This window comes from Octopus sinensis, linkage group LG2 (assembly GCF_006345805.1).
Source record: "Octopus sinensis linkage group LG2, ASM634580v1, whole genome shotgun sequence".
Lineage (NCBI taxonomy): Eukaryota > Metazoa > Mollusca > Cephalopoda > Octopoda > Octopodidae > Octopus > Octopus sinensis.
This window is the reverse complement of record NC_042998.1, coordinates 91,966,471-91,988,618: the sequence shown is the minus strand read 5'-3', so window position 1 is coordinate 91,988,618 and position 22,148 is coordinate 91,966,471. Positions and strand designations below refer to the sequence as shown.

The window sequence follows — 22,148 nt, the reverse complement described above, 5'->3', positions numbered from 1 at the left end:
ATGAATCTGCCATTTCAAAGCAAGCTAAGCAGAAACATACACAAACACAAAACATTTGTAAAGTATTATTCATTCTCTCTCTCTTTCTCTCTCATTTTAATTAAAATTCTAGTAATTTTCTTAGTCACTAATATGCTTATTTCACAGTAAGAAACTGTTATAGAATATGGTATATTATAGAGTTTCATGCAGTTTCCTTAAGCCAACAGGCTCATGATAATCTGCATAAGTTACTGTGCTTAACCAAATTTTTAAGGCATTTAAGGCTGAAAATCCCTCTCCCCACTGAAAAGTTCATCCCAGGGCTAATATCCAAGTGCCACTGGTAATTACATTCAGCTGAGTGTACTAGAAATTAAGTGTTTTGTTCAAAGAAATGATGTACCACTTGGACAAAAAAATTAAACCTGCAACTTAAAAATCATGAGTCCAGCATTCAAACCACTAACCTGTAACTTCACTTTCATATAGTGGCATACTGAATTTTTTCACTCACTATCATTGGTACCTACTAGTCTCAAAGCAATTCAAAATCATTGATAAAACTGACCTATCCTTGCCTGTTGTGTTCAAATCTTTTCCTTTTTTCAATACATTTATATTACAATGGGATCAAAGCCTTACCACAATTTTAAAATATAATAATTTATACTAATTTCTTTATATAAAATGCATACATAAATTATAACCAATGCAAATATTAATTAATAGTCAAATGAGATATCTGTACAACTATAACATCAACTGAAGCAGTCAGTTCTTTATTTGCAGTCTTATTAACACATTCTAATGAGTTCATCTTTATAAAACTCTCATTTTCTATATCTATCAATGCATTTATATATCACTTGTAACTAATTCCATTTTTCAAACATATATTATATATTTCTTGCTTGATATTTATATTAATGTTAACTTTAGATATTGAAAATGGTTACAAGAAATAGTTTTGAGTGTTTCATAAGTACTTTAAAAGGTGCTCTACTCATTCTGATAATACTTCAAGAATATCATGAATATAAAAACTACTGCCTGAAAATATATTTCCCTTTCATTTAAAACAACAACATGAATCACACATCATAAGATTGCTATATTAAATGACAGTGTCTCTTTCTCGACTTTTACTCAGAATCTTTAAATAATGATCAGAAAACACTTACAAAATAGTAATATATAAGTAATATGAAAATTCCTTCAAAATATTCCAAGAAATAGTATAAATCAGCTTTATATACCTCTTCTCAAACCACTTATCGAAATACAAAATAAACTCGAATAGATTTTATATGAAGAATAAGAATAAGAAAGAGCTTATATAATGTATATAAGTATTGCTAAGTTAATTTACATTTGGAGACAATTATACTGGGAAACGAAAATCTCATTACCATATTTTACTCTTAAAAACCAAACAAATTTTATTTTTCTGTTTAAGAATATGGTATGCTTATATACACAAAACAGATGCAAAACATTGTTCTACTTTGCCAAAAGCATAGACAACATTTTTTTCTGTTCATTTAAGCATTAAATACTTGCATGTTTTGATAGAAATATAAAGCAAAGTGACAAAGAGCAATTTCTGGCAACATATAAAGCTTATCACATTGGTTAGCAACTTCAGCAACAACCACCAATTTTTGAATTATTCACTTATAAGTTTGAAACTAAATCACTTTCTTTTGATTTTGTTTTCTTTAGTTAAAGTATTTGGTTTAAAAGATTAAAGGATTCATTGCGCAAACATTTTATTTTCTTACTGAATAAGCAGGTTAACATGATGTTGTGTTTGTTAACCCCACCCCCACCACCACAGAAGAGCAAATTAAAATGAGTGTATGAAATTGAAATAAAAGCCAAACTTTATTTCAATTTTTTTCCATTTTAATCTATATCATTGTTAATTTTTTTTTAGTTTAGAATAAAGTTTTTTTTTATCAATTCTTTGTCCTTCTTTTATGGACATTTTCTTCTTTTATCCAACAGTAAAATCACACACAATATCTCAAAAGCAGAATTACTGAAATAGTAATCTACTTTAGAACTCAAATATTTCACAAGAGTTTCAGTTTACCAAGTGACATTAATTTAGGAAGGGGTAAAAAAAAACATTAAAAGAAAAGACCCTGCAAATGTTCAAATCTTAGTTTTTTTTGTTTGATTTATACTAAAAAAAAAAGATTACATCCTTACCAAATTAAAAAAAATATATATATATATTAATTTATATTAATTGCTTCATGTAAAAAGTATATGTAAAACACAACAAATGCAAATGTTAATTAGATAATCAAATGAGATGTCTGTAATTTTATTCAGCTGCTTATTACAATGCTGATTAAGTTTAACGTATAACTAAATAAAAGAATAGAAATAAAAGTTTAAAATTTGAACTATAGTTTAGGTGTAGATAAAGGAGAGAAAAATTAAGAAAGGAATTCAATTAAAAAAAAAAGAAAAAATTTAGCAGAAGAAAAAACTAATAGAAAAAATATTTACTATTAACTGACCAATTTAATAGCTAACTACCTAATGAGTTTGACATCTCTCCCAATAATCTTTCAATTAGATGAATGTCTTTCAAATATCCATTTCTTATGGAAAGGACCTAGATTTGATCATTGACTTCATTGGTGTTTGTTGGTATCACATTCTGGAAATGTTAGACTAACGGAATCAGGAGATGTAATAACTCACCATCTGACGTCTGATTCTCCAGAGGTTTTGCATTCCAATACTGCATCGTCACCTTCGGTAACTACAATATCATCAAATTTCTGAGTAAAAGATGGATCGATTTCTCGTTCCTCTCCACTGCATGGAGCAGCAGCAGCAGAGGTGGTCACCTTGTAATCAGAGACATGACTGGGAGTCATTTTCTCAGCAGGCTCCACCGTCTGTGAAGCACTTTTTACACCCCCCTCAATTGTTTGCCTGTCACTGGTGACTTCAATTTGAGGAACAGGTTTCTGTGTCTTCACAACACAATCTAGACGAACATCAGTGCCTTCAATAACATCGATTGTATGAGGTAAATGTTTTACGAAGAATGGAGCTGAAAGTAAAGAAAAAAATGCAAGAAATGTAACATTAAGTTTAGAATTCACAAATAAATTACAAAGCAATTTACAACAAATATGTAAGCATTTAAGAAAGAAAGAAATTTAACCTGGAGGACTGATTAGAACATCCTCAGCATTTCTTAAAATGTAAAATAGAGAACAAATTTGTCAAATTTATCATTGAAATATCAGAAAATTATTGAATAAATCTTGGGTGATTATTTTGGAAAGTTGATATAAAAATATTTCCAAGTGACAATAAAAAACAATAGAATAAAGTAAAGATATATTGGTTATAAATATTTAAAGCAGCTAACATATATTTATTTGGTTAGCTAGAAACTGTTCAGTTCTAAATAGTTTTTAAAAAATACTTTTGATTTTTAAGTTTTAAATCACGGAATAAAAGAATGTCATAAAATTAAGAAATTTTTAAATGGAAAACTAATTAGCAAATTCAGAATAATATTATCATCACCACCATAGTCATCATCATCATCATCGTTGATGTTGCTGTCGTCGTTGTCGTCGTCGTCGTCGTCCTCCTCCTCCTCCTCCTCCTCCTCATCATCATCATCATCATCATCACCATCATCATCAATTGCACTAGCACCACAATCACACATACATACATGCAGACACAGATACAGACACACTCACTCATACATATATACATCGTTGTCATCGTCGTGATCATGATCATGATCATCATCACTGTTGTCATCATTTAACATTTGTCTTCTATTCCTGCATTGCTAGAATGGCTCAGCAGGATCTGATAAGTTGCAGTATTGTATAAAACTCGTGTGTGTGTGTGTGTGTGTACATATATTTGTGTATGTATATATATATATGTATGTATGTATGTATGTATGTATATATGTGTGCACATGTGTGTGTATGGGTTTGTGTGTGTGTGTGTACTTATATGCTATTGTTTTATCTGTCCCACTTCATATCATTCTTTTTCTATTCTTAATATCTCTCTAACTCTTCCCCACACCTATCCATACTTTAAAAGAAAGTATTTGCTTTATTTTTTTCTCTAAGTCTTTTATCCATTCAGTTTTACTCTTCATGCTTTCACATTATTATTTAAACACATCTTTCCTTTTTTTGGAAATTTTCTATACCAAGAACACTCTGATTTGTATATGTAATTCTAGAAGTGCAACAAAACTAGTTATTCCTAATCAAATTCACCAGTCTATTCCAAAATCGAATCCTTTATGTAGGACTATTACCAAAGACTTTCTTTTGCCAAATGTTATGAAATACTACGTTTATATCATTTTCACATTTCTCCAAATATTTTCACTTCGTTGGGCCATTTGTGGCAATAGAAGATCACTTGTTATTCTAGAAAAAACATGCTACTACAATGTAGAAAAATGGAAGGTGTTTTTATTTAAGGCTTCTATCATTATTTAAGAGCAATAGGTTGAATGAAGTTAGAAAGCCATTTTATATTTGAGAACAGTATATGCACTGAGATATTGGTAGATTTCGGGATATGTTTTTTAGGTTCTAGCATCACCATCATCATCAGCAGCAATTAACTGTTTGCATAGGTAGGAAATGACAAGGAACTGGGAGTTGTGGCAACTTGCTGAACTTTAGAAGATGCATCAAACCAAGTAAAATCATTGTCATCTGTACATACAGGCTTGTCCTTTACAAGTGCTGGTGTCACATAATATGCACTTGTCTCAGTGCTGCATACCCATGCCGGTGGCACCTAAAAAGCACCTGACACACTCTGTAAAGTGGTTGGCATTAGGAAGGGCATCTAGCCATAGAACCTTTGCCACAAGAGACAATTGGAGTCTGGACAGTTCCCGTAGCTGGCCAGCTCCTGTCAAGTTGTCCAACCCATGCCAGCATGGAAAACAGACGTTAAACAATGATAATGATAAGATGATTGGAATTTGCTGAGGCAGATTTTCCATGGCTGGATGTCCTTGTCACCAACCCTTACTAGTTGCATGTACACACACACACACACACCACACACACACACACGTGTGATGCATATGTGTGTGTGTGTGAGTAAATCTATATATTGATATGTTATTTTATCGCCCCTGGAGTAATGAAAGGCAAAGTTGACCCTAGCAGTATTTAGACTGGGAACATAAAGACCCAGGTCTAATACCCCTAGATATTTCCTTGATACTCTATCTCTTCTGCCAATCTGCTACTCTAATAATAATTCCCTATCCAGAGCATACTCTTTAAAGATTGAAATAAATAAGTATGCCAAATCACTAGCTGATAGAATTTAGAGCCATATATTGTGATTGATATGTCTTATCTATTTTTGTTTCAGTCATTGAACTGCAGCAATGCTGGGGCATTATATTGAAGAGTTTAGTCAAATTTTTAAACCTCTGTATTTTCTATTTTCAATTCTTGTACTTATTCTATCAATCTCTTTTGATGAGCCACTAAATTTTGGGGATAGGAGCATAAGCAAACAAACACTGGTTGTCAAACACAAGGGCACACACACTCACACACATGCATGCATGCATGCCTCCCTCACACATTCACACACACATGCATACAACCCTCACATGCACAATGGGCTTCCACGTCATTTCTGTCTACCAAATTCACTCACAAAGCATTGGTAAGCCTCAGGTTACAGTAGAAAACATGCTCAAGGTGCTGTGTAGTGCAACTGAACCTGAAATCACATGACTGCAAAGTGAGCTTCATAACCACAGCCATGTCTGCACCAATACTTTCTATATAATTTTCTTTTGTTAATTTAAATAAATTTATTTCGCATAAACATTTGTTATTGCCTCAACTCATTTTTATACAAGTATTGTGTTTGTGACGATGAAATGATAATTGAAAACTTACTGATGTAGATAGAAACTGATGAGCTCAGCTAAAATATTACCTAGCATCATCATATCCTATTCACATATTTTAAATGCATTGATAAGAAGCATTTCTTTTTCTTTTCACACAAAATATGTATAACAAAATGTATTTATATCTCCAAACGAGAGAATCATTACAAAACAAAGAAAATATTTACAATAACATTTGCAAAACAAGATTCTTTTCACCTAGTAGCCAGACTTACTTATTATTGTTTGTACAGATGATATTTCACTTGTCAAAGTCTACCTAAGAAATGAATCTATTTTTGCAATTTCTTTTAACTTCTCGCAGGTAGAGAAGGCATGTGAGAAGCCAGTCTTAACATATAGATACTACTCTCCAAGCAAAGTAGCTGGCTTTTGATGAGCTTTACATTAAATATGTTAACACATGCTTAGCTATAAAACTTTCACTCTTTTAATCCACTTGATGGGTAATATATAACTTTTATTGTATAGATATTTAAGAGAAGATAACAGTACCAAACCCTAATGATGAAAACTGTATTCCAGATACTAATAATAACTTTTGCTTTTCTCTAAATTAACAAGAATAATTCTCATGCTATAAAAAATAAAAGTATAGTAACATATGGTCAGTCATTTTGTTACATGCTAATAAAAGTGTCAATTAAATTTGAATAATAATAATGAAAGAGTAATTCTAGGCCATTAGGCTTACTCAGTTACTAAATATACATAAATGTATATTCCCACCACATTAATATGCATATACATAGGTTTCTATATATATATATATATATATATATATATATATATATATGTATATAGTCCCACTGCGTGGCATCTTGGGCAAGTGTCTTCTGCTATAGCCCCGGGTCAACCAATGCCTTGTGAGTGGATTTGGTAGACGGAAACTGAAAGAAGCCCGTCGTATATATGTATATATATATATGTGTGTGTGTGTACGTGTTTGTGTGTCTGTGTTTGTCCCCCTAGCATTGCTTGACAACCGATGCTGGTGTTTTTACGTCCCCGTCACTTAGCGGTTCGGCAAAAGAGACCGATAGAATAAGTACTGGGCTTACAAAGAATAAGTCCCGGGGTCGATTTGCTCATCTAAAGGTGATGCTCCAGCATGGCCGCAGTCAAATGACTGAAACAAGTATAAGAGTATAAGAGTATATACACACACACACACACAAAGGTGCATGGCTTTGTGATTAGGTATCCGACTTACAATTGTAAGGCTGTGAGTTCAATTCCCAGTGGCACATTGTGTCCTTGAGCAAAACACTTTATTTCACGTTGCTCCAGTCCACACAGCTGGCAAAAATGAGTAGTAACTGTATTTCAAAGGGCTAGCCTTATCACATTCTGTGTCATACTGAATCTCTCTGAGAAGTATGTTAAGGGTACACATGTCTGTGGAGTGCTCAACCACTTGCATGTTAATTTCACGAGTGGGCTGTTCAGTTGATCAGATCAACTGGAACACTCATCATAACTGATGGAGTGCTAGTAGTATATATAAGTATATATATGTATATATATATATATATATGTAAACTATACATATATATAGGGAAAATTCACAAAAAACACAAAAGACGAAGACAGGTGGTGTAGACAACAAGCAAATGTATTAGTTTAACACTCGGGAAGTAAAAAAGTCTTTAATGTTTCAAGCCTACGCTCTTCCACAGAAAGGAACACAGAGAAACAAGGAGAGAAAATAAAGAATGTGTAGTGGCTAGCGATCTATCATGGCGAATACCAGACAGAAGGGTCTCACAGGAGAGCTAGGAAGAAGGGGAGATAATAAAGTAGTGGTGATCCCAAAACGAAGGTGCACATGCATGTGTATAAGAGAGTATGTATATGCATGTGGAAGAAGGCTGGTGATTTTCACGTGTGCATGTGTGTATGTGTAGGTGTGAAGATGTGGGGCTGGGAAGTGGTCAGTGCTAGTGTGTGCATGGAGGTGTGATGTGGTGTGTTGTGTGGTTATGGTGTAGTGGTGTGTGGTGTGGTGTGATGGTGTTGGGAGGTGGGACAGGTGAGAGTTGGGAAAGCAAGGGTGTGGTGTGGGTTAGGCTGGGGGTAGAGCGGAGCATGATGGAGTGGGTGTAAGGGATGGGTTGGGATAGGATGGGAAGGATAGAGAAAATGGGGTTGGAACGTGTAGGGGTGGGGTTACGAGGGAAGGATGACGATGAAGGAGGAAGAAGGTGGGTAGGAGTGAAGAGAAGAGAGAAGGAGAGTAGGAGTGAAGAGAAGAAGTAGGAGGTGGAGCAAGAGAGGAGAGGTGGGTGGGTGGGAGGAAGTAGGTGTGAGGGGGAGAGAGGTGAGGGGAGGAGGTTTGATGAAGAGGGGAGGAGAGTTGAGCCCATGTGGTACAAAGGAGCGAAGAGGGAAGATTAATCCTTGTTCACGGCACAAACGGGAGTCCGGATGGCCCCTGTGCAAGAACAATCCAAACAAATACTGGAGTTAAATATAATAAATATGTAAATAGATCTATAATGAACCTACAGGTTCATTATAGATCTATTTACATAGGTTCATTAGGCTGGAGTTTATCCCAGTTTCCATGTCATATAACCAGCCAAGAGTAAAATACTCCTCCTTCCTCTCAGCTACTGAGTTTCCAGATAGACCATTTTACTCTACATCCCTTCAATTAACTGAAGTAAGCCGTGAATGAGATCTGAGTATCCCACCTTCACATACATTGTTTATTTTAGACTACATTATCCATTGTATCCTTCCACTATTTGAAAATGGTAAAGTGTGATTTTAATGAAATTTTATGACTATTTCTAACAGGATAAGTGACTACATAGATGCTCATATCAATCTTCCATTTTTCAGTAATTTCTTTCTGTTATTGTTATTCTTTTCACTAACATTCACTCCCCATCATTATTATACCTGACTCACTTCATTTTTTTTTCTCTTACTCATGCTCCTCTTACTTGTACTTTTCTTTTCCAACCTTTTGTTCCACCCCTCTCTATATTTCAATGTCTGCTCCTATGACTGCTTGTCTATAATGCTGCTAACTTCAAGATATTTCTCTCCTGGCTGTCTTTTTTCTCAGTCTCTCGCATATCTATTTATCTATCTATCTATCTAATCTGTCTTTATAATTTCTTCTTTATCAGCCAATCCTTTTGGTTGCTTGCCAAAAGGGTTTCCACCAACTTTACAAAATCTTCTTTCCCTCCACTTCATGACTAATGATGGTTCTATGAGTAGAAGAACTGGCAGAAAAGTCTCCACATTCACTGTCAGCTTTGCAGTCAATTTCACATTGCACACATTTGGCAAATCTCCAAGTTTATCCTTCCCTCTGCTTCAGGTCCTCTATCTTGCATGTACATGCCAATGGCGAAAATATTTTTGGTGGCTTCAAACCACTAAGGTCACTGGCCTTGACATCTTTTCCATTACTTTCAAATTTTACATTCCAGAGCTACCCCACTGTACTCAATAAACTCTTCAATCTCTCTTTCTCTCCTTCTCTACAGGGATCTACCTTGCTTTTTTTGGCAATACTTTACCATGCATTCCATTCCCAAGAAGGGAAACTCCTCTGACCCTGCCAAATATCACATTATTACTTCATATATCCCTGATGGTAATAGAGACAGCCATTTACAACAAGATCTTCCAACACCTTCGATCTCTGTTTTCCTCCTTAATGGCCATCAGTACTGTTTCTGTAAAGTCAGAACTGCTGGTGACCTACTATTTATGTTACCTACCTGTATGTTTTTGCCTTGGAAAAATTTAATGAAAGCAATATTGTCAACATTGACATCAGCAAAGCTTTCATCTATGTTTGGCATGCAAATCTTCTATCAAAACTACCTACATATCAGGTCACATATGGGCTCTATTCATCTTAAATCCCTTGGATGGAACTTCTTTGAGATAACACTACCACAGCTTGTGTTGATAGAACTCTGTCTGTCCCTCATTCTATCAAGTCTGGCATGTCCCAGGGTTCAGTTTTGTTCCCTAATCATTTCTTTCTATACATCAATGACTTATTTGCTATTATGTCCCACTCTAATGTAGATGACACTATTGTTGATTCATTCCTAACCTTCCCCAACCATGCATCTTCTTTGTAACCTGGATACCACTCAAAATATCCATACCAATCATATGAACAGAAACCTCAAAAGCATCCTCTCATGGAGATATGCCAATTCTATCTCTTTCAGGAGAAAGAAAATTAATGCTATTCATATCAAGAAACCATCATTTCACCACAACCCTCTTAATCATGAACTGATACAACTAGAAACCCAATCACTCCAAATTTTGAGCTTCAGTATTACTGAGAGTTTCTTCTTATGAAAACACATCTTTAACATAGTAGGACTGGATGCCAGTAAGTGGTTCTTCTCTTAAAGGCTTCATCTCCCAACAATTAATGATACTCAACAAGGTGTTAACGAAGTCCGCATTTGGGAAGTTACTGATGTTGCATACAGAAATCCAAGGTTGTATACAGAAAAGATCAATCTGACTGATTATCATAGAGATACATACAAACACACTCTGATCTCTGACCTACAAGCACATTGCCTCCTCTCTCTCTGCCTTGTTTTTGCGATACTATAATGGCCTCTGCTCTTCAGACTTGGCTGAGTTCATGCCATCTCCACTCTGAAATATTTGATCCACACATTTCTACTCCTCTCATACCCTTATTGTGCCCAAATTCCACCTAGCTTTTCACTAATCATTATACCCAATCGCTCATTTCTAGAATATTAGCCCCCAGAACTCCCTCCTAGCTCATATTATTCCTACAGGCATTGAATTGCAATGGTTCAAGATGCACCCTATGGCATTAATCTCACATACCTCAGAGGGCCAGTAATGATCATGGTTGCTGACTCTTCCTCCAGACTCAGCAAGAAAACAAAAAGTCAATTTACATAAAAGAAACACATTATGACCATCATTCTTATTATCATCACAACCACTGCTACCACAAAGATGACAACTGTAATGATAGCAGTAATATGTATTAAATCAATATTTTTCTTCTCAAAAGGATTGAGAAGAATTTTAGTTTTTCCAATCCCTTATCTTTTGCTAAAAATAGTCCTTACTATATCTTTGAATAATGTTTGCCATTATTATAAGATTTTAACATTTCTTTGGTCCAGCAGTAAGAACTTACCAAACTAAATTCATGACTTAGTAATAATTTCTTATAGTAACCTTAGTAAACTTGTTAACATAACCCCTTACCCTTTAATACTCAAGTTTTAATAAATCATTTTATGTCATATTTATACTTCTTGTCTTCTTTATGATAAAGTCAATATGGTGAATTTCTTCCTTTATGACTTCTGAAGTCACTTCAGTATATTCATTCGATATACCTTGTGAATTAGTATCAAAGTCCTGTCTGCTGATGCTGCAGACCATCAGCTTTTTCTTCTTACAATAAGGTATCACTTTCCACTACTAGATTTTCGTATTTATAAGTATCATATAACCTGCATAATGAGTAAATGCCAACAGAAATAGTTCTCAAAATATCTGCAGCCACTATAGATGTTCGACATTGTTCAAACAGCAAAATCAGTAACTAACTGTACTATTAGCTAGATTATATAAATATATTGCATTATAAATAAAACCTTTATAAAATAGTACATAAAACAATATACAAATTCTGCTGGAGTCACTGCTGCTATTAGCCACAACAGCTACGACAACTCACCATCACTATTTTCACAGCTGTTAACTATCGCACCTACTGGCATTCTTCCCCCCACTGACAACATCCAACCCTTACAACTTTGCTGGTTTGCAACAGTTCCAAACTGCGTAATTCTAGAATGATTGTTAATGTTAGATCTTGCTCACAACTAAATGTCTAAGAAGAATGCTGAAGAAATTTTATAACTATTTCCAATATTATATATCAAGTAATTATACAACAATAAAGTATAGTTGATGTGCTAACATAATTCAGAATACAGTCAGTTTCACTGATATTTGGTTACAAGATTAAACGTGTAACAGCTTTTAATCCCTTTCTGAAAATATTTTGGCACCCAACCAGGTTAACTAATGACCTAACTTTGACCTAGTTATTGGTGAATCATAAATTGAAGTATTTTTATTGTTCAAGATTATTATAAATCTTTAACAAATGTCTTTAAAGTGTAGTAAAAAATAGTTGTCATTGTCAGTCATTGCTTTTGCCATCAACATCATTGTCATCAACATAATCATCATCATTATCATTGTCATCGTCATCATTATCGCTGTCATCATTGTTGTCAGTGTCATTGCTGTTATGGTCATTGTCATTGTTATTTTCATTATTATTCATATATTTGTAAATTAGCAAAATTTTCATCAAGTTCAGTTTCACAAGTAAATCCTTTCTAAAAAGAAAAATATTTGTGAAATCATTACTAAATAGTTATTTTCTTTTCTTAGTCCACTACAGTTAGAAATTTTACTAATGTTCAAACAATTTACATTTAAGCAAGATCATGTTGCTCAGGTGAAAATACAAATATGAAAATAACATATTTTTGAACAAGTCATCCATCTTGTAAATAACCACACAAACAAGTGGGAGAAGCCTATACAACAGACATAAGTAAACACTTTCTAATAGCAGAGGAAGGCTTGTGATATATTGCATGTCATAAATTGGCCAACTCTTTTAGCCAAAGAATAATTTAACAAATGGTGAATGAATGAAGTATAGTATACAACATATATTACATCAAACACATCAAAAAAAAACTGAACAAGAGAAAGTGTGAGTAAAGACAGAGTAAGACAGAGAAAGAGAAAGAAATCTTTTTAAATTAATAGGGGCAAACCGAAAGATTATGTTACAAAGTTGGAGTAAAATATCATAGAGATATTACATGTGCCTTAAAAAATAAAGTTATACATGTGACTCAAGAACTGAAGGCTGCCTGTGCCCCATCTACATGGTTGCTTAGTTTGTTAGAAATAGCAACCAAGTTTCCCACATATCACATCATATCATCTTAAAGGAAGGGAGAATACATTGGATAGTATGATCCTAGGGACACTGTGTTGGAATAATAGATAGATATGCTGATCATGACTGGAACACATCGGATCAGAGGATTACTCAATCATCATGAACTTAGGATAGAACAGTGACAGGAACAACCACTCCAAGGATGAGTACATCAAAAATTCAAAGCAAAAATTTTTCTGACTTTGTTTATTTTTTCATGTCCCTTATTATATCATCAATTTAGTTGTCATTAATTTAGTCTTTTGGAAAAATACAAAAATAAATATATAAATAGATGAATAAGCAAATAAATAAATAAATAAATAAATAAATAATAATAATAATAATATAATAATAATAATAATAATAATAATAATAAATAAAAGTACATCTTTTTCACCACACAAAACAAGTTTTTTTATTATAGATTTTAAGACAGCTTTTGTTATAAATGCATTTCTGAGACATCTAAGATTAGAAACTCCATTTCAAATGAAAGCATAAAAAAATCAATTCTTCAAAGACAATGTTGGACTCAAAGAAACATATTTTAAAGCAATATTCATGGTAGACATAAAGACAAGAAGTTATTACATAAGGTTTATAATTTGTTCACTATTAATCTCATGTTAGGGACGAAAAATATTATATTTACATCTAAGCTGTTTTTTATTTGGTTTTATATTTGATCATCATCAAGTGTCTTATTCCTGAATGTCTACATAGTACCAGACTGGATTTGAACTAGAAATTTTATTTGGCAGTAAATTGGTAGAGTTGTTGGAAGAGGGACTAAATGCCATGTCGTATTTATTCAGCTTTCTGTGTTCTGAGTTGAAATCCAGCTGAAGTCAACTTTGCCATACATCATTCCAGGGTTGATAAATTAAATAGCAGTCTAAGTTGGTGGTGTGGCAGAACCATCAGAATGAGAAAAGTTGCCTCATGTTATTTATTCCAGCTCTTTACATTCAGGGTTCAAATTCTTCCATTTAATCTGTCACCCAGTTTAATACCACCACCCTTTCCTTGGTGCTGACAGCAGACTCTGTTCAATTGCAGGTATTCAGGCCAGTGTTCTAGTTTGAAGATTCTTCTTTCTTCCTTCACTCCAGCTCTAAAGACTCTAAAAAGAGCCGTGGGCAATGTCCTTCTTTTAAGAGGTTCTTTGTTTGAATCCAGTCAATTTCTATGTGCACAGCCAAGAATAAGACATATGATGATGATCAGAAAGCAGATTGACCAGACTGTAGTGTAGATGTAAATATTAAGATATATTTCATCACCTGAACATAAGGTTAACAGTTTGAAAAAATTACAATCCATTGACAACCAGACATTTCAATAGTCAAGTTATTACATATACACAGTTCTCCAGCTGTAAGCTACTATACAGAGAAATAAAAAATAAGTTAATAATACTTAGTATAGCTTCAATGCTGACTATTATTCATTAGCATTAGTTAAAGTTTTAAGCAGTTATAAGATGACTTCATAAATCTTATTCAAGTTGTTTCCTGTGATGTAAGTTGCTACTAAAATAAATCAACAAATGTCATTGACTTTGGAAAGTTAACACTTATTTTTCATGAATAATTTAGAATAATTCAACATTTCATTTTTAATAAAATAATTTTGATGGAAATAAAAACTGTATGAATTTTTAAAGCTTTCATTTTGATTTGTTACTGACAATAGATATTAAATTAGAGCTTGTGAATGAATACTGGAATTGCTTTTGAAAATGAAAAAATAAAGTTTATATGCGTTTTCAATATGGATGATGATAAAATCAGAATAGAAAATAGAAAAATATGATAGAAAATTTTAAAAAATGGAAGGAATATTACTGTGGATATATTTGAAGGTGTAAGGAATAAGCTGTGTTCGGTTGAGAAAAAATAACTAAGAGCTAATGTTATCATCAGTAGCTGATGATAGCTTAAAATGTAAAGGGAATAAGATAAAAATAGTTGACGAGTGGTTAAAGAATCAGGAAAGGGAGAAAGTTATGGCTTAGTGGAGTTGAAATTATTTCTTTAAAAAATCTACATTTTAATATAGCTGTTTATGTGTGCCATAAGAAGGGAAATAACTTTTAAAATAATGCAAAATGTTTTAAATAGCTTTATCAACATTAAATAAATTTTGAAACTTTTATACAACATGAGTTACCATCAGATATTGCATGTGTTGTTTCAATATGTGTGTTGAATGCATGTGATCTATTGGTTAGGATATTAGGCTCACCATCATAAGGTCGTGGGTTCAATCCTTGAACTGAGTAGCAAGTTGTGTCCTTGATCAAGACACTGCATTTCACATTGCTCCAGTCAACCCAACTGAAAAATGAGCACCAACGGAGGGCTGGTATGTTTTGTCTCTCTCTGTCTCTCTCCCAGCTATCATAGCTTGAGTGTATTACCATGTCAACAGTGTGAGAGCGAGTTGAGTGGGGTTTTTAAGTCTGATTGTGGCTTTGTAAGCACTTAAAACAACCAGAAAATGCATAGTACACATAATCAAGCCATATTCACTCACAAGAGATGGCTCGTTGTATTGTACTCGGTATATGTACACATTTGAGTGCATATGAGGACAAACTAATAATGCAAAATCTACTTTACAATAAGTACTTCCATATCATTATCATTGATAAGAAAAAATATGGATTTATTTGAATATTTTTGTTTTTATACAATAAGTATTATGAATATTACCATTCAAATCTGAATTTAAGGAAGACGTGGCCGTTGCCAGTAACACCTGACTGGCCCTCATGCCAGTGGCACCTAAAAGCACCCACTACAGTCTCGGAGTGGTTGGCATTAGGAAGGTCATCCAGCTGTAGAAACTCTACCAGATCAGATTGGAGCCTGGTGCAGCCATCTAGCTTGCCAGTCCTCAGTCAAACCGTCCAACCCATGCCAGCATGGAAAGCGGACGTTAAATGATGATCATGATGATGATTCTGTTTGTAAATTATAAAATACCTTTCAAAATGTAAATATTATATTTAATGGTATTATCAATTGATATTATTTATAATTCACATTTGATTTACTACCTGCAAAAAGAATTTTAAAATTTGGTACAAGATCATAAGTCTAGACTTTGCAATATTGGCAGTTTAATTGATGTCAGTCTTTGAGCAGTATTTATTTTATTTATCCCAGAGAGGGAAAGGTAAAATCAGCTTTAGCAAACTTTGAATTCTAATATTGTTTTTTTTAACAAAGTCAAAAGGCCAAATATTTGGGTCAGAGGAAGAAGAAATTATATTCACCCAAAACTTTACTAGATTATTTTACTGACCATGTGGGATGAAAGGCAAACTTGACCTTGAGGGGATTTGAACTCAGAATTTAGAGAAACAGCACAAAGCATTTTTTTAATACCCTAATGATTCTGCCTGTCTACCACTTCTCTAAGAATAATAAGGATTTAAAATCATTGCCTAAACAAACAAACAAACAAAAAAACCCCATCAGATAACTTCATTTAGGTCATGGCAATTCCTAATACTAATTAAAAGTACACCCACATTCACACAACTACATGTATATAATAATGATTTATGGTATATTTTGCTTAATTTATCCTATATGTTTTAAATGGTTTTAATGTATTTGACATTAAAATTAATATATGATTTATTGTATATTAATAATTAAATGCAGCATATTTAAATAATTAAATGCAGCACTATTAAGATAATTGAAAGCTTAGATTACGATCTGTTTGTGGTTACGTAATGCATCTTATTCTTCTGATGACTAAAGTGTCACATAGTCAGCTTCATTAGCTTACAGCTAAGAAACTGTACTCAAGATGTTGCTCAAGCACTCAGCACTCAGTGCACTACTGCTTATAGCAGACGTAGCTGTAGGCTAATGGAGATGATTATGCAACTCCTGTTCCCTTGTCCTTTATTTATCAATAGGATGCTCTGTACTTGCCTAAGCATAAGTATATTGAGTTCTAGCAACTAGTTTTCAGTGTTGTTATGCATAAGTAAAAGCATAATATGCATACTTTCATACACACACACACATACAAACGTGTATATATATATATGAATACATACATATATATATATATATATATATATATATATATATATATATATATATATATATATACATACATGTATATATATATATATATATATATATATATATATATACATATTTATATATATATATATTATATATATATATATATATACATATTTATATATATATATATATATACATATTTATATATATATGTATATATATGTGTATATATCAATGGAATTTGTATCTTTGTGGTACCAGTGCCGGTGGCACGTGGCACACAATAAAACCATCCGAACGTGGCCATAGCCAGTACCGCATCGACTGGCCTCCGTGCTGTGGGCACGTAACAAGCACCATCCGATCGTGGCCGTTTGCCAGCCTCATCTGGCACCTGTGTCGGTGGCACATAAAAACACCATCCGAGCGTGGCCGTCTGCCAGCCTTGTCTGGCACCTGTGTCGGTGGCACATAAAAAACACCATCCGAGCGTGGCCGTTTGCCAGCCTCATCTGGCACCTGTGTCGGTGGCACATAAAATCACGCACTACACTCTCGGAGTGGTTGGCGTTAGGAAGGGCATCCAGCTGTAGAAACATTGCCAGATCTGACTGGACTGGTGCAGCTTTCGGGCTCCCCAGACCCCAGTTGAACCGTCCAACCCATGCTAGCATGGAAAGCGGACGTTAAATGATGATGATGATGATGATGATACATGTATATATGTGTGTGTGTGTGTATGTGCACATATACATGTGTGTGTATATATATATGCATATATATATATAAATGGGAATGTGAAACTCTGTGTAACAGTTTTTGTTTTTGTGATGTTTTTACAGCTTTATTAATAAAGTATATATGTGTATGTATATATGTGTATATATATTATATATATATATATATATATATATATATATATATATATATATATATATATATATATATACACATATATACATACACATATATACTTTATTAATAAAGCTGTAAAAACATCACAAAAACAAAAACTGTTACACAGAGTTTCACATTCCCATTTGGTGTCTGGCGAACAAGAAGATGAAACTCTGAGTAACAATTTTTGTGATGTTTTTGCAGCTTCATTAATAAAGCATATTACTCTACCTCTGGTATTCCAGTACTATTTTTTCCACTTTGTTTCACATTTATCTGCTTACTCTGGTATATACATATGTATATATACATACACACACACACACACATATATATATATATATATATATATATAATATATATATATATATATAATATACACATAAATATATAATCATATATATATATATATATGTATACATGTATATATATATATGTATATATATACATATACATATACACAAATACACACACATATGCACATGCATACCCACACACACACACACACACGCACACACACACATACACACACACAACACATACACACACATACACACACACACACATATATGTATGTCTAGATTGTTTGAAGTGGTGTACATATTTCATGTATTAAGAAAAAGAATATAGTCAGGATTTTGGATAAAAGTTATTTATTTAGTGTTAATAATACTATTATGATATTTATAGAATTAGCATTCAAATGTTTAGTTCAAAATAATATACACTATAATAATTGTTAATTGTTACTGAGAATGTATTGATTTCGTTTTATTCAACAATTCATATTTTGTTTTGATTTAACAATAAATACAACAGTCACTTCAGTCTGTATTACTATCAGAATTTTGCAGCAACATCAAGAATAAACATAGATTTAAACTAAAGAACAATAAGTGAAGGTTTTATGTATCTTCAGTTTGAAGATATTTTGCACCACTACTCATTCTTAAGATGATTCCATACAAAAGAGAATCATGCATACTCTGATTATATCACTATAATTTCTAAAATTAGAAATACTATTGTAAATGATATGGTAAGTTTGTTTATACCATGCATCCTAACTTAATTTCGAGTTGTATGTACTGTCATGCATGTTACTATTTTGAAGTCGACTTTGTAATTAATAGCCCCATATAATAGCATCCTAGACATATCAAGCTATGAAATGTATGCTATTAATTCTGTGGTTAGTGAATTAGAACCTAGCTCAATATATATTCATAAAACATAAGCTGATAACAATAGCTGATAGATGTTAAACATATATATAAATGCATTACTATAAAATACTGCGACTGAATGATGTAAATACCTTTTCCTCGTGGAATTGTTACATGGCTCACTGTAATACCTGTGAAATGGTGGGGATATTAATAGAGTGATTGCTTTATTTCATATTGGCACAAAACCACAAATTTGCTAAGGAGAGATGTAGTCAATTATATTGAATCAAGTAGATATCAAGCATTTAAAACCCAAAGGCATCAAAGGTAGTAATAACATTGGTGGAATTAGAATGCGGTCAGGCAAAGTTTGTTGCCATTTAACCTGCATTGTACTTATACTGTTATTTAACCAGCATTGCGAATGATAAACATAGACACATGGGTTCTGCATTTGGAAAGAGAGATTAAAATTGATTAAATGAATCCCCCAGTGCTTGACTGGCATTTATTCTAGTGACCCTTAAATGAATAAAAGGTGAAGTTGATCTAGCAGAACTTGGAGCCAAAACATAAATAGGCATAACCAAATACAGCACTTTACCAATTTCTTTCTAGCACTTTGCCAATTTTTTTATCAGCTTCACATTTTGTGGATGCTATTAATAATATCATCTGGTGCAGATGTACACTGTATACATACCAATAGTGGTGGGTGAACCAGTTTAGTGATGTAAAAGAATAGGCAAATCAAACAACAGAAGTGAAAGAGCACAGCTGTAAGCTCACGTCATCATCTCAAGTACTTGCTCTTTGCTAAAGTGCATGTGTATTTAGAATATTGTATTCTTGTACTGGTTTCAGCGATAGAATTGTGGGCAAGCTAGAACACCATCTTCAAGAGCATAGTCAATTATATTGACCTAAGTACAGGACAGGTACATATTTGGTCGACCTTGAAGTAGCGGATTGGCATGCAGAGTTGACGAGGGGCAGGGGTGAATAGAGGATGTGTATTCAGAGCATGAAGGAATAAACCAAATACCACAACAAGTTTTGATCAATGCTCTGCAGATTTATCCAAATATGCACACATACACACACACACACATATATATGCATGCACTTGTGTTGTATATGCATATATATATGCTTGTGTGTGTGTATATCTATATATATTTATATAAGCACATACACACACACAAACACACACAAAAACACACACATACACGTTTTATATCTGTAAAATGCTTATAGTGTTTACAGGTAACCTTTCATGATGCTCTTTTTTTTACAAACTTGGATATATGCATAATGTTAATTGCTTTAACAACTACCTGATTGTCCTGCCACTAACTAATAATGAAATCTGCCACCTGTTATGGAAGCACATATACTTTCTTTATATGTGTTAAAATAATTTGGAATCCTTTGAAATATTAGATGCACTGTTAACAAAGTTCATTATTATTATTGTCATTATGAAAGATTAAGATTACTTACCCTGCAGTTTGGTTGTGTCTTCTTCTGTACTTGCACTCCTTCTTGACACAGAGCCTTTCATTTTGTTGTACTGCCTGTTTAAAGATATTCAAAAACACATTCACTAGATTAGCACAAAAATTATTTTAAAATATAGTATCTGGGTAAGTAAAACATATATAATATATATATATATATATATATATATATATATATATTATATATATATATATATATATATATATTATATATATATATATATATATATGTATGTATGTATGTATGTATGTATATATATATATATGTATGTATGTATATATATATATATATATATATATATATATAAAGTGCTACAACCCTAGCAGTGGAGGGAACCTGTGGAAGAGGTAGACCCAGGAAAACCTGGGACGAGGTGGTGAAGCACGACCTTCGAACTTTAGGTCTCACTAAGGAAATGTCTAGAGACCGAGACCTATGGAAGTATGCTGTGCATGAGAAGACCCGGCAAGACTAGTCAGGCCATAACCCGTGGCCCCGACCTGGGACGTAGTCAGTCCTGTGCATACCTTCCTTCTTGTGACACTTATGAAGACCTGTTGAGGCAAGTGAAAATCAAATCAAATCAAAACAAATCAAAATAGATGAACATCAGTGGAATTGTATTCTTTGTGGTACCAGTGCCGGTGGCACACAAGAAAACCACCCAAACGTGGCCGTAACCAGTACCGCATCGACTGGCCTCCGTGCTGTGGGCACAACAAACACCATCCGATCGTGGCCGTTCGCCAGCCTCATCTGGCACATAAAGACACCATCCGAAGACCCGGCGACGTAGTCAGTCCACCTGTGCATACCTTCCCTCTTATGACACTTGTGAAGACCTGTTGAGGCAAGTGTGTGACACTTGTGAAGACCTGTTGAGGCAAGTGAAAATCAAAAATCAAAAATCAAACCAAATCAAAATAGATGAATATCAATGGAATTTGTATCTTTGTGGTTCCAGTACCGGTGGCACACAAGAAAACCATCCGAAGTGGCCGTAGCTGGTACCGCATCGACTGGCCTCCGTGCTGTGGGCACAACAAACACCATCTGATCGTGGCCGTTCGCCAGCCTCACCTGGCACCTGTGTCGGTGGCACATAAAAACACCATCCAAAGACCCGGCGACGTAGTCAGTCCACCTGTGCATACCTTCCCTCTTATGACACTTGTGAAGACCTGTTGAGGCAGAGGCAAGTGTGTGACACACTTTGTGAAGACCTGTTGAGGCAGAGGCAAGTGTGTGACACTTGTGGAGACCTGTTGAGGCAAGTGTGTGACACGCGTGACACTTGTGAAGACCTGTTGAGGCAAGTGAAAATCAAACCAAATCAAAATAGATGAACATCAATGGAATTTGTATCTTTGTGGTTCCAGTACGGTGGCACACAGAAAACCATCCGATCGTGGCCGTTCGCCAGCCACATCTGGCACCTGTGTCGGTGGCACATAAAGACACCATCCGAAGACCCGGCGACGTAGACAGTCCACCTGTGCATACCTTCCTTCTTGTGACACTTGTGAAGACCT

General features: G+C 33.9%; 1 protein-coding gene across 3 annotated transcripts in view; it reads right to left on the bottom strand.

Annotated features, from left to right (window-relative positions):
• LOC115229254 (titin homolog) overlaps nt 1–22,148 on the bottom strand; it is a 139,352-nt gene that overhangs the window by 79,435 nt on the left and 37,769 nt on the right. For 2 of the 3 annotated variants that reach the window (XM_029799631.2, XM_036515470.1), the window contains exons 13-15: nt 20,599–20,672; nt 19,245–19,283; nt 2,701–3,058 (exon numbers count right to left, since the gene is read on the bottom strand). In XM_029799631.2, coding sequence (XP_029655491.1) covers nt 2,701–3,058; nt 19,245–19,283; nt 20,599–20,672 — 471 coding nt within the window. The remainder of the gene's footprint in view (nt 1–2,700; nt 3,059–19,244; nt 19,284–20,598; nt 20,673–22,148) is intronic. The other variant, XM_036515465.1, reaches the window with a different exon arrangement.